The following is a 13,535-nucleotide window of genomic DNA, read 5'->3' as shown; positions in this document are numbered from 1 at the left end:
GAATTATTGATTTTACAAGCAGTAGCTGATAGACTGAGGAGAATTAACCATTTCTGTGGCTCTGGGCATAAAGAATATTGAACCACACACTCATCTCATGTCCAAGTACATTGGTTACATACTTTGTTTTAATAGTTCCACAGTAGCACAGCGGTATGTCTGCGGTCTCACATCGCTAGAAACTGTTTCGACACCAGTGGTGGGTAGAGCACAGACAGCGCCTTGTGTAGCTTTGTGCTTAGTTCTAAACAAAAAGCAACCATAATTTTATTAATAATATAAAAAGTCATTTCACAATATACTGAGGCATCGCTAGATATCTAGATACCTCAAATAATTACCTTAATAAACAGGAAATAACGAAGTATACGAAAATACGTTTATAAAGCCATGATGTTTATAGAACAATAACAACTCTAAGAACATACTAAGAAAGTTCTCGCAGTGTGATCAAATAATATTTAGTTTAAGATGAACTGACGCTATCATGGACAACAGAGAAGTTATTTCAAAACAGAGATTCAGAGAAAGCTGCTAAACAGCATCCGCTAATTGTTTATATTGGAACAGATAGACACTACCAACGTTAAAAGGGGTTATTACAACTATAAACTAAAGATGAGAAACTGTCCGTTATATATTTGAGTTGAAGTAAATTGACGCTATCTGGGTTAAAAAGTGTTAAGCAATCTTGGATATTGAAACCAAGAACACCTTGGATGGTGGACCAACACTACAGTATGGGCTGTTGTTTCCAAGAGGATGATTCACTAACAAACTTAGAAGTTCGTAAACAAGAGAGAAACCTTGATCGTTTGATGATGCGTCAGTAAGAACTATTCGTAATTAACGAGCGTGAGAAATCACAAATGGGAAGTCAGCTGACACCACGGTATTATACTTAGCCCAACAATTCCCTATTCAGATAGTATAAAAGGATCTAGAACAGACGCTACAATAGACAATATCTTCAAACTCTAGCAAGCACAACGACTTATCTGAACATTCAAGAGAAGGGAGAAAAGATGTCTCTTACCGTTAGTAGAAACACCATTTCTAGACCAAGCTCTTTGCAAGTACTATAATACCATTTTTTCTTAAACATCAGTCATTTTGACAGTAGAGTTAAAATGATTGCTTATGATAAACATTAATAAATATAAATTATGTGAATGTGTGTGTAAATATTAATTGTTTGATGATTTAAATAAAAGTGTTTTTGGAAGTCTTAGTCTCGAGTCTCTGTTTTAACTGTAAATCCTTGAGTTAGTACTCGTGTGCTCCATTCGCCGACTGCATCCTCACTTCAAATAAATATTTCATGAAACAGCAGATTGTATTAGTCGAAACTCCAACGGCTGAGCCGAAACAACCCTCTAGGCTTGCCTGCAAGTTAGCCCACGACCACGTTACAATACTGTGTTTAAAAGAAACTGCCTAACTTCGTCGCGTACGATAAATGTTTGCTTTAGAAAAAGATATAAACAATTACAAACAAATTATATGCCTTCATTAATAATTAAAATAAAGGACTGAAATTTTCTCAGTATCAGTTAATATCTCATATTATAACTGATATCCATGTGTTTGGCCTAAATAATTTTATTTTAAGTATTTTGTATTGCTTTTTTCTTAACAGTTATGTCAGATGACAGCATCACAGAAAGTGATAACATATGTTGGAAACATGCAATTTTATAACTTTATACAATAAATACAATTAATTGTGGTGCAGTTGTGTAACGAATGCCCTCAGGGTTTTTGGAAATAACACCTTTTATGTTTGATTTTATTTTTCAATGGCCATTTTAATATTGTGACGTCATTTTGCAGAAATACTGGAGTCTGGAGGTGTGGGTTCAACGTCAAAGTAAAGTTGGAGGTTTAACTTTGCATGCGAGGTCTATGTCTGATAATGTGGTATATCACGTTTTGGAGGATATAGTTATTTCGATTTTGGAGTTGGGAATTTTCAGCAATTCCAAATATCGAAGAGGTACTGTTAGCCATACTAACATTTGTAAGTTTATATAAATTGTTCTGTTGAGTGTTTTTGTTGTAGTTTAAGAAACCGAGTTAAGACACGAACTTCTGATTGTCGTTTTTTTTAACGAATAACATAAAAACAAAACAAAAAACAACTATGTAAAAAAATTTAAAAATTGATATATATCCAACGAACACCGGATCAACACAGGAATTGTGAAATGATTCCACATTTAACTTTATTTTCATTTCTCATTACAGATAGTGATACAGTACCCTTTCATTTTACATGTACTTTTTGTAGTTTTATTATTATTCAGTTGTATCTTCTGAGACCTTCCGTGGTACAGTGGTATGTCAATGAAATTATATTTCTGTAAATCGGGTTTTGATACCCGTGGTGGGAAGAGGACAGATAACTCATAGTGCAGTTATGCGCTTAACTACAAACAGGTATCTACTGAGAATATAACTATTAGTAGTACTGTAGTTACTATTGAGCCATTCCAAATAATTTATCCCCTTGTGGGACAGCGTTAAGTTGATTGACTGGCAACTTAAAACTCTGGTATTCGATTCCATTTTGTGGACACAACAGACATTCATGAAATTGCCCAATGTGACTTTTCTCTAAAACTGAATAATTTAATTTATAGTTTAAATGCACTCCAGTTACTGAGGGTAGCAAAGATTGAATTAACATAGACGTAATTATTGTAATAATCATGTTAAGTAATCTAAATTTAAAGTAGATCCTGTGTAGAGAAGAAGCTTGGAATAAAGATGAAAAATAATTTTATACAGTATATGAAAACATACTAGAAGGCACGTTTTCTATTTTGTGTTGGCCTTTTTTTTTATATTATCTAACTAAATGAATTGTGAGGCTTATTTGATTAAACTAAAATTTTAATCACTACAGAAACAAGATTAATTTGTTTTTAAGTTTAATATTGAGGCAACTCTTCAAAAATGGGTAATATCAAATTTCCAATCCTTGGATACCTGTTATGGTTATAGCCATTAAGAATTATAAAAAAAAAAAAAATTAATTTTACATATTCTTATTATAAAATTGATTGGATTTCTTTACTCAAATTATTCATTTGTTAGGAATTATTTAATCGGTTTTTCAAAACAAAAATTCTTCAGTTTTTACTACTTTACAATTTACTCAATTTCTGTTAATTGTATTTAGTCATTTATACATAAATGTATTTTTATGCACCAGAAAAAATTGTAACTCCAAGACCTCTTGATACTAGATGATAAAATCCCTGTAACCTGAACACTTTAGAAAGGTGACCCATTCTTCTTCAGGGTCAAACTTGGAATCAAATGTATAAGTAGACATACATCTTGTTTTTGGTATGTAACTTACAATTCTTTAGTTTTTTTGTTTTTTTTATAGTTGGAAATCTGACATTCTGTAGAAATTGATTTTTATATCAATCTAAGAAGGTGATAAAAGTATGTGAATGGTTTAATCTAATATTTTATAATTTTACTGTATCATTATTGTATGGGAAAGATAAATCAGAGTTAATTATTGGTTGATAAAAAATGAAATTGCAGATACAGTACATGAGAGAAAGCAAATGTTATAAAGATGACTACATTATGAAAGAAAATTGTTTTAGCTGATATTGTTCTAATCTCAAAATATGACAAAATAATTTTCTTCTAATATTTCTTAGGAATATCAGTTTTAAAAAATTCTGCTTTATTTCTTAACAGGATGTTTTTACTGCTTATATCAGATGGTTATTTTGTAAGCCACTTACTAGTGCTGTGTGTTTTGTGGTTCTTATTGTCCCAAATCTAACCACAGAGTTTTCCAAACATAAAGTATATTTTTACAAACATCTGACCAGACATAATTCATATTTTAATCATTAGACCTAAAGTTATTACACAGTCATCTTATGAAAGAATATAAATAATTATTATAAAAATAACAACACAAGATCAAAGAGATATTCAATTAGTACCTTATTGTAAAGATTTACAGACCAGAAACTATGATGCTTCCAAACTACATGAAGTCATTAACTCCTCTTTGAGATAAGTAGGGAAAACGTTGAATATTCCACAATGAAACAATATCAATTTTAAAACACAAGATGTGGATGAGTTCATTAGAAGAAAGACATGGATTCTTGTAGATGCTGCTTTAATAACTATTTAGTTAAATTAATATGAATAAAAATATAATATTTATAAAAATAGGTTTACATTATTGGATATAATAGATCCATATTTTAATAGCAAATTTGAATTTGTAGCTTTTGATGACCATAGGTCTACCCTTGCACTTGCAGGTGTTGCACATGATCAAAATTAATGATCTTTGAATTCATTGTTTGCCTTCACTCAACAACATAGGTCATGTGGATCCAAGAACTATTGGAAAGCTACACAATAAAAAATGTGTGACTTTCATTTTTAAATGAAGTAAGAAAACAGAACAAGATATGTAGTGGTTCTATCTGACATGTCTTGGATGACAAACAAAACATAGCAAATTAAAATTGATCTTATCTATTTGCAAAATTAGGCTCTCAGCTTGTAATTTTACTTAATATAACACAAGTCGAGACACACAAATGTTAGTTTAATTGGTCATTTGGAGTGAATATGCAGGCCCTTAGTTACTGTAAGTTTTATATTTCATTGAGTTTTTATTGTGTAGAATATCAAGTGAAGGAAAAAGGTAGCCAACAAGTAAATATATAAGTAAACCTAAATATTTAATGATTCGTTATTGTGCAATATGTTTTTAGGTGAATAGCATGAACAGTTATTAATCACTGATGCACTTTATTAAATACATTTTGTTTGGTCATGCACTTTGTAATAGTGTTACATTTTTTACAAAGTTGTTATTAAGTAATTCATTTATACTGTCTTTTTGGATTAATAGTATTCCAAAAATATATATTACTCTTGGAGTTTCTATAGGTTGTAATCAACGAGGTATCTTGAAAATCTTGTATTACATCTGTTTATTTATTATATTAATAAATTCTTTAAAATGCTTCCAAATAATATACATAGGCTATAATTTTATATATTTTTATGTTTGAAATTATGGAATTATCTCTAGATGATAGTCTTTTGAGATAGACAAATAATTGATTATCTGTTGCTGTTCAACTTTATTTAGTATTGAAACAGTGAGGCTTGATAATGTTGTAATTGGCACTTATCTACCAATTGAATGTTTTATGAAAATCATTCAAGTTTATATTTTAGAATAATCATTTGGCAATTATATGTACTTCTTTATGGTATTAAAAAGTATCAAATACTTCTTGCATGGGAACTTTGTGTAAATGGTTACTACTTTGTTTGTTCTTCAGGTTAATGTTTGATATTTGACTGTTGTAAGTGAAAACTGTGTATCACAATTGTAAATGCATGTAATATGGTCTTTACATTTTTCATAATTGCTGTTCTTAGTCTTATATAATTATGGAAGTTTCAACTTAGTGAAATAGGTGAAAAATAATGCATTGGTCTTAAGAAAGCTTGTTGTGTACAGGGTTATGAGGCAGATTAATTAGAAACAATACAATAAATGTCTTATAATAAATTGATCTTAAAATATTTTTCTTCTTTTAGGAGTATGAAATGTATTCTGAATGGGTATCTATTTCTGCAACTGCTGAGGCAGAAAAACTACGATGGAGTGTTTTGAATAAATTTCCAGGGACAGCCGGAAGAGATGTAGTGATAGCTGTTGTGCGTCCTCTTGTTGCTACGTTAGGAATCAACACAGGACATTGTGAACAAAGTGGTTTGTTATTAGACAAGGAAGTACAATGGACTATGGAAGTAAGTTTAAAGTGAGGCTATTGAATACCAACAAAAGAAATTTTATTATGGGTAAAATTTATATTTCTTAATCATAATGGAATAAAGGATTTTCAACTTAAAAGATTATCATTTTTAGTGTATATACTGTAATATTTAAACTATTGGTAAGGTTTGTCTCCAGTGACTCTGTTTCACAACTGACTACAGCAGTTTTCCTTCACATAAAATTCAGAAGGAGCTCACAGAGTCAATGAAACAGTCGAAGCTGTGAGTGTTCCAAAGTTTAGTGTTTTGGATGTGGTCATAGCTTGTATCTGTAGATGTGACTCAAATTAGATATTCAGCCTTCCACCATAGAATGCATGTCTGATTTTAGTAAAATTTGTCTATAGCTTTTTAACAGCAGTATTTGATGGAAGTTTCTGTAAAATTTCTGAGTGAATGATCACATTTTTAATCAACTTATTCATAGCTTAGTGTACTCTAAAGCAGAAACAATAGTTAAATCTCTTTCTATAGGCATGGTCAAATCAGCTGAGTTCATGATCCCAAATTTGCCTTTATCGTTTCTGTGGTGTAGCTTCTAATGTATTTTATGTATCTTAATGACTAATGAAAGCTTGAGTTCTTCGTGGACAAAAAATAATTTTTAATTAAATATTTTCACTAAGCACTTTTTGAATATATGTTGACTAAATCTTGACTGCTCCAAGTGTAAAATGATTTTCATATTAAAATAAAACATTTAATTTGCATAATCTCTCAAACTTAAATAAATTTCAGATGTGTTTTGTTTTTCAGTAAAACTATATTTTATTTGTTATTTTCTCTTCCCTATCTTTGTATGAGGTTGGTCAATTTGAAAACATTTTACTGTTATTGTTTGTTATTTTACCTAACCTTGTATAACCTTAAAATTTTCAATTTTTATAATTTAGTTAACTCTATAATGATAAATAAAGAATACACATGAGAAACAAGAAATAAAGCTCTTAACTGGGTTTCCTTTTTTTTTTTGGCTGTGAAGTGTTAACCCCACTTTCTTCAACTAGTGGAACTACTACACTAAGTATTTTTTTATTTAAATAATGCATGTAAAAACAGACAATATCTGATAACTAAGAAATTGAGTCACTAGCTGTTTTGGATCAATATTCTAGGTAATGTGCAGGGTAGAGAATATGATATGAAAATGGATTTTTCCTCAGGATTGACATTTACAATGAACAAAACTTGCACAGTTTTTTGTTCAGTATTTATCTAATCATTTTCAAACACTGAGTGGCTAAACATTTTGCAGTTGTTTAGTAATTTCTTGTTTTATCAGTAATTTGCACCATATTTCTTTTGCTGAGAGTTTAAGCTAGGAAACTTCATTAATCCACTTTTCATCAAATATTTGTGTTTTTGCAACATTTTCATTTGTGTGAATTCTTCTTAGAGGAGGCAAATTGAAAACATCACACAGTTCAGACATTTTGATTTGGGTTGATAGCTAGGAGCAGAGAAGAATGAAGTATATTTTATCTGCTGTAATAACTTATAAAGGCAAAGACATTTAAAGTAATGAAAATGGAGACATCTTACAGTGAATATACAAGATAGTTTTTACACATTGTTTTTTAAGATATATAAGCAGATATCTGATAAAATCCTTGAGAAACAATGTGCTTATAAAATATTTTGCATATATATTATGCATTGTTACTTTCTATGTTCTAATTTTTAATGCTATTCATCTTAGAAATGGTTTAAAATATGCTGTGAATATTTGAAGTTCTCATGCATTTTTTCCATGATTTAATCAGCTAAGAATTTTTTTTAATTGGTTAATGATAACATCAGACCATATAATCTTTCAATTTTTTACAAAATATAAGTGTTGACATTTTTGAGACAATCAGCTTTTGTAATTTATTAATCTAGTACAGTGTTTTAAGTTTGTATCAAAGTGAACAAATCACAGTACTTTAAAGGTTACATAAATTAAATATGGTGGATGATGGATATTATAGATATTTTAGTGTACATTAGTTTAAAATGGTTGAGTTTGCAATGGTAAGTACTTTTAATAAATGAAAAATCCTTTTGAAGAAAAAGTTAGTACACTGAAAATACACTTTCATATCTTAAAAACAATACAGATATCCACATTCTTTTTTTGGCAGGCAGTCATATCAATATACCAGTTATGAGAACCCCAGATAATATACAAGGTAATAAGGATCTATTGACTAATGAAAATTGAAAGAGAGAAAGGCTTGCCTACCTGATCTTTGACCTCCTCTAAAGCCATAGAGAAAAACCTGCCTGGGCCAACATAAATGCAGTGTTTCTTATTAACTTAAGGAATGCTGAATTTAAACAGTTTCACACCATGGATTCATTTTGAACAGTTGAATGTAGATAATCCAGTAAAAAGTGACTGTCCTGTATAAGTAAAAACAAGTAACATGTAGTTTGTCTTGTATCTATTATAATGAAGAATTTTCATTTTTATTTCACTTTTTGACCACTTTATATTTCACTTATTCTCGTGACCCAGTTATTCAGAGGTTTAGCATTACTTTATCACTGGCATCTTGACCAAATTTTTCAGCTATTAGAACTTTGAAAAATATTTTCTTTCTTGATATTTGAAAAAGGTGATGGTGAGAACTTGAATGTATTGCTGATCTGTGTGAGTCTCTGGCCTTCATCAAATGTTTTGATTACTTCCAATGTTGTTACTGAGATGCACTTTTCTTGCTTTTTAGGCTTACTGCTGGCACTAGAATCACTTGCAGTACTCTTACCAGTCATTTTGAATCTAAAGGTAGAATAAAATCTGAATAAAATTTAAAAATTTAGCTGTCTCCTTCCACAATTCAAAGAAGATGTGCAGGACGTAAAAAGATGCCAAGGTAGTATGACTTCCTAAGCATATAGGGTGGTCAAACTGCATGTCAATACACTTCAGTGATTTCCTTTCAACATTTAATTAAACTACTTAATTACCATAATATACAAACAAATTTAGCATCAAACTGTAGATAATAATTCAACTTTTAATATTATATACAAAAATATTTAAAAACAATTTCAAATTACTGAAGTGTAAGAATTTGAACATTTGAGTCATTTCCTCTTCTGGATTTTTTGTCTACCCCCTTTAAACTTTGAATTTTATGTAAAATATTTTTGGAAATTAAAGAGCAATCAATGAAAACATAAGAGCCTTTTGTCATGCTCATGTTTCACTTGCTTTAATTTACAATTTGCTAATATATAGCAAATACTAGAATACAACTGACTGATTAAAGTATGATCCCTCCTATGGATCTTAAAGATAACCAACAATTTAGCTGATGAGAAACTGTTTTTTTCTATGAGAATAAAGTGGGAGATAAAGTTGAATTTCTAGCAATTCAAGTCGTGTGATTTGAGCCAGAAAGTTTGTCACAGAAAGACTAGTTTATCAGCTGTTCGAAAGAAAGTACTCTGTGTTATTCTCTGCATTATTTACTTAAAAAAATTACTTTATGGATAAGTATTAGGGCTAATATGGAAGGAAAATTAATGGCAAAAAAAAAAGATTACAAAAGTGACTAATATATATTTTGTTTTTTTATTTGTTCTTTATTTGTTATTGTTAAAGTAACTAAACATGTAAAAATTAGAAACTTCTACACTACCTAAAGTTAAATTAAGTAATATATATGTAAAAATAACAATAATACTGTAAAATACCCCCAAAAACTTCATGGGAAATGTAGTTTGATACAAAAACCTTTTTTGATAACTGCAAATTTTCATTAACAGGGCAACCTGTACTTAATCAAAATTGAAAATTTTTTTATAAACATACTTTTATTGTTTACAAGAGCTTACCAAATTTTGTAAAGATTCACAAAGTAAATTTGTACTTGCTTAATTCATAGTAAAAAGTAAGACTCTCATGGACCACAAAACCAGGAACAAAGAGTTAGGTCTTTGATACCTACATCTGCTAAGTTACTAACTAGGCATCACCTGAAGATAATGGAAGAAATGGAGCATGTTTGCTCTGTGGGTGGATGGCATGAAGCAGTGGAAGGATTCACCAGTGACTAACATTTCTTTGCAGGTAAAGGAATTTTCATTGTTTAAAGACCTGCAGTAACATAAACAGACAGAACCAGGACCTAGTACAAGTACTAAAGAAATTACAACTTTTACTACATGCAAAGCTGGCTTGGTAGTTTTAAAAATTGCACAATCTACACAACCTAAAGATAACCAGTAAGGCAGCAAGTATCATCAGTTAAGTTTTCAACATTGATGAGACTGGTATATATTGGAGGAAGATGTCAGACAGGACAGTATTGTCAAAGGAAGAGAAGACAGCACCAGATCACAAAACTTTCAAAGACAGTTTCTCTAATCCTGGGAGGCAATGCAGAGTGTGATTTCAAGCCAAAATCTCTCCTGGTTTACCGTTTGAGAATCCATGTACACTTAAGGGGTACATCAAGATCAGTATGTTAGTCATTTGGAGGCCTTAGAAGAAGGTTTGGACAATAAATACAATTTTTGAGGATTGGTTTACCAGCTTTTTCTGCCATACAGTGGAGAGTTATTTTTCTATAAAAAATTTTTTCCATAAAGCGCTGTTGCTTGTCAACAGTGTGCTACTATCAACCTACCTTATTAACAAACATTCATGTGGAGTTTCTTTCACAAAACACCACTTCTTTGATCCAATTCGTGGATCAAGGGGTCATATCTGCTTTTAAAGTATATTACTAAGGATGCATTTTCAGACAAATGATAAAGGCTGTGGACAGCAATACAAACACCTTGATCAGAGATTTGTGGAAATTGTTCAACATCAAGGATGCCATAAACACTATAGCAGAGTTTTAGAAGGAAGTTACTACCTCAGATATGAAGGAAGTTTGAGGAAAAAAATATGTGCATAATTTTTAAGGCATCCCAGATGCAGAATCTGTTGTTAAAGAAATTGTTTCATTAGCACATTGGGTTGAGTTTAATGGAATTAAAAGAGTAAGACATCAGTGACTTACTGGCATCACAACTTGAACAACTGACCAATGAAAAATTTATGAATGTTGACCAAGAAGAGACTGCTGATGAGGAGAGAGAGATCAAGCTATGGAAATCCTGATTAAAAATAACTCAAATTGTGATTGATGCCTGAAACTTAACTGCAATATTGAAAGTGCCCTAACCTTGTATAAAAAAACTTTATAAAAGAAAAAGTAAGCATGCTATGTAAAAAAAATTAGCATTCTCAAATCATCCAAAGTCTGCACCACTGCTTTCTTCTGCATCTCTTTCTAGCCATGATGATGATGTTGACACTTCTGCTCCAGTGGTTTCTATTTGAACTCTTATGCTTTTCTGTGAAAGGAAATGTAATTTTCCACAACTAGAAGTATTTATGACCAAGAGGTAGAGGCAACCATTGAGAGGATGTGTTTGCCAGATTCAGGACAATTTATGTCTTGGATATAGGACTTTCATTGATACAGTGTAGTTCATGACTTCTGTTTCTTCACAGTTGACTTTTCAGGTGAATGAGCTGCTGATATTTGGTATACCAAGAAAAGCTGTTCATACACTTTAGTGCAAGGGAAATGTAGATGATTGAGAATCATCAAGGTGGTGTGACATCTGGCAAGTATGAAACTAAGTGGGTGGGACAGTCTGTGTATGGCTTTTAGTGATTGAAAAGGAGGACAAAAAATGCAAAGTGAATAGATCATGGGGAAATGGTGAGTCTCTCCAAACTAGGTAGTATAATGTAGAAATAGCAATTGATTATGGCTGGAGTCATGAATAGATAATAGATGAGCTGCTAAATACACATCATCATGCTGCCACTCTAGAGCAGGGACTTATTGCTCATAAGAATGTTGAAGTTCATGGGAGATCATATAATGCTGTGGCTATAGTGTCATGTACATCTTGGTCAGATGATGTCAAAAAGCTGTGAAAAAGAGTGTGGCTTCAATTATGGTTCCTCATGACTGAGAAAAAACAAACCATTCTGCTTAAGGGTACAGGATAAAAAGATTCAGACCATTGTTAAATGATTCAAATAGATTACTGACTGGAATAGCTGGACTTTGTAACAGGCCATCCAACACTTGATTCTAAGTTTAGATGGTTTGGCCCTAGACTCCATTGAGTATTTGAATGAGTTGCAACTAGAGTAATTCCTAAGGTGGAATTCAAGGCTTAGAAGAGGGGTATCACAGAAAGCTTTACCATTTACATGGATGATCTGTGTTATTTTCATGGTAAGACTTAACCTGCAATGGCTCCATTGGATCATAAGGATATCCTAATTGGCAATTTTGGAAATGCTACCCTGTGAGCACTGTGAATAAATGTAAAAAGAGGTTAAATATTATTATTTTTAAGCTATTTAGAGATTTTTGGTGGTATATGTTTTGTGTCACTTAACTAAATAAAGTACTCAGTGTTAGAATATTCTCAATTATGAAATTAATTGTTTTGAAGAGGTAATAAGTAGTGAACTGTGTGAATAAAGAAACATTGACTAAGTATAGTAAACAGGTTAATTGTATTGCTATCACAGGTTTGATTATCTGCAAGTTATGTTTGTGGAAAAGTCAGTGAACTGGACTGCCTTGTTATTTGGCAGTCAAACATTTCTCAAGAATACTCAGCATTTGATTGAACCATAAATTGCATAATATTGTGGTGGACCAGTAATTATAAATTTCAACACAGATTTCATCTTTATCTAAATAGTTTTACATGATCAAGTCTTTTATTCTTTGAAGTTTTACTGTTTTTGTAAATCATTTGTTCTTGGATAAATGTTTTGGATGCATATGTCTAGTTTTGGCTTAGTGCCAACTTCCTCTTCATAATTCTTGTTGCTTGATGTATGACACTGTACTTAATGTTGGGGTTGGTGTATGTATATATTCACATTCCTGCTCTAACCACATTGTTTATGTTACCCTAATTTTGTTTTTAATTGGGTGACTCTCAGTTTGTTAATGCTGAGGACAGGTTGTGGAAACTTTCCCATCCAGTTGAAGTTGGATAGTTACCTAGCCATGGCTTGATGTTTTTGTTCATCATTATATCTTGGAAAACAGCCCCTTGACTTGCCATTTTTCCTCATGTGGGTATTGGGTTTTAGTTTCATAGAGAGATTCTACAGCTAAGGAAGCTTGTTTTGAGTGATCAAGGATGGTTTAGACTTGTACTTGAACTAAGGTTGTGCACATCCTTTTTTTCTGCCTGTGTCAGATTCATTTCCTTCTTACAGGGCAAAGAGCATACTTGTTTAAGGAATAGTATAGTGCCCAGCATGTGTGCTATAATTTCATCTCTGAGCACATCAGTTATTTCTAGGCAGTTTCTTTCCACTTGAATTCACTGTTATGTGCTTACTCTGGTCCCACAACCTTTTCAGTGTGGGATTCTAGTTTTGAGTGAGAGGAAGTAAAACTGTATTGGAAGTTAACATTTTCTTACACTAAGATGTATTTCTGAAAGGTACTTACCTTCTCCCTCATACTTTCCACCCACCCCATCCCCCTGCCAGTGTTATTCATCCTTCTAATCTCAAAAGTGAGTGTTGAGAAGGAAAATCAGAGGGAGCTAGCTGAGCCAATATAGGTGATACAAAACTAATTGAGGAGGGTCACATGCTATATACATGGTCAAAAGTGGCACAAAACTTGTGGGTATATAGATTGTTGTGA

At 31.5% G+C, this 13,535-nt stretch overlaps 1 protein-coding gene across 7 annotated transcripts in view; it reads left to right on the top strand.

Annotated features, from left to right (window-relative positions):
* The first annotated feature begins 1,762 nt into the window (after positions 1–1,762).
* Positions 1,763–13,535, top strand: part of LOC143222987 (ral GTPase-activating protein subunit beta) — a 152,004-nt gene continuing 140,231 nt past the window's right edge. For 2 of the 7 annotated variants that reach the window (XM_076450310.1, XM_076450312.1), the window contains exons 1-2: positions 1,763–2,020; positions 5,611–5,823. In XM_076450310.1, the coding sequence (XP_076306425.1) occupies positions 5,620–5,823 (204 nt within the window). In that variant the 5' untranslated portion in view covers positions 1,763–2,020; positions 5,611–5,619. Of the gene's footprint in view, positions 2,021–3,333; positions 3,355–5,610; positions 5,824–13,535 lie in introns of those variants that run through there. The other 5 variants (XM_076450305.1, XM_076450309.1, XM_076450311.1 and 2 more) reach the window with 3 other exon arrangements.

This window comes from Tachypleus tridentatus, chromosome 8, assembly GCF_004210375.1.
Source record: "Tachypleus tridentatus isolate NWPU-2018 chromosome 8, ASM421037v1, whole genome shotgun sequence".
NCBI classification, from domain to species: domain Eukaryota; kingdom Metazoa; phylum Arthropoda; class Merostomata; order Xiphosura; family Limulidae; genus Tachypleus; species Tachypleus tridentatus.
This window is presented reverse-complemented; position numbering and strand designations above follow the sequence as displayed.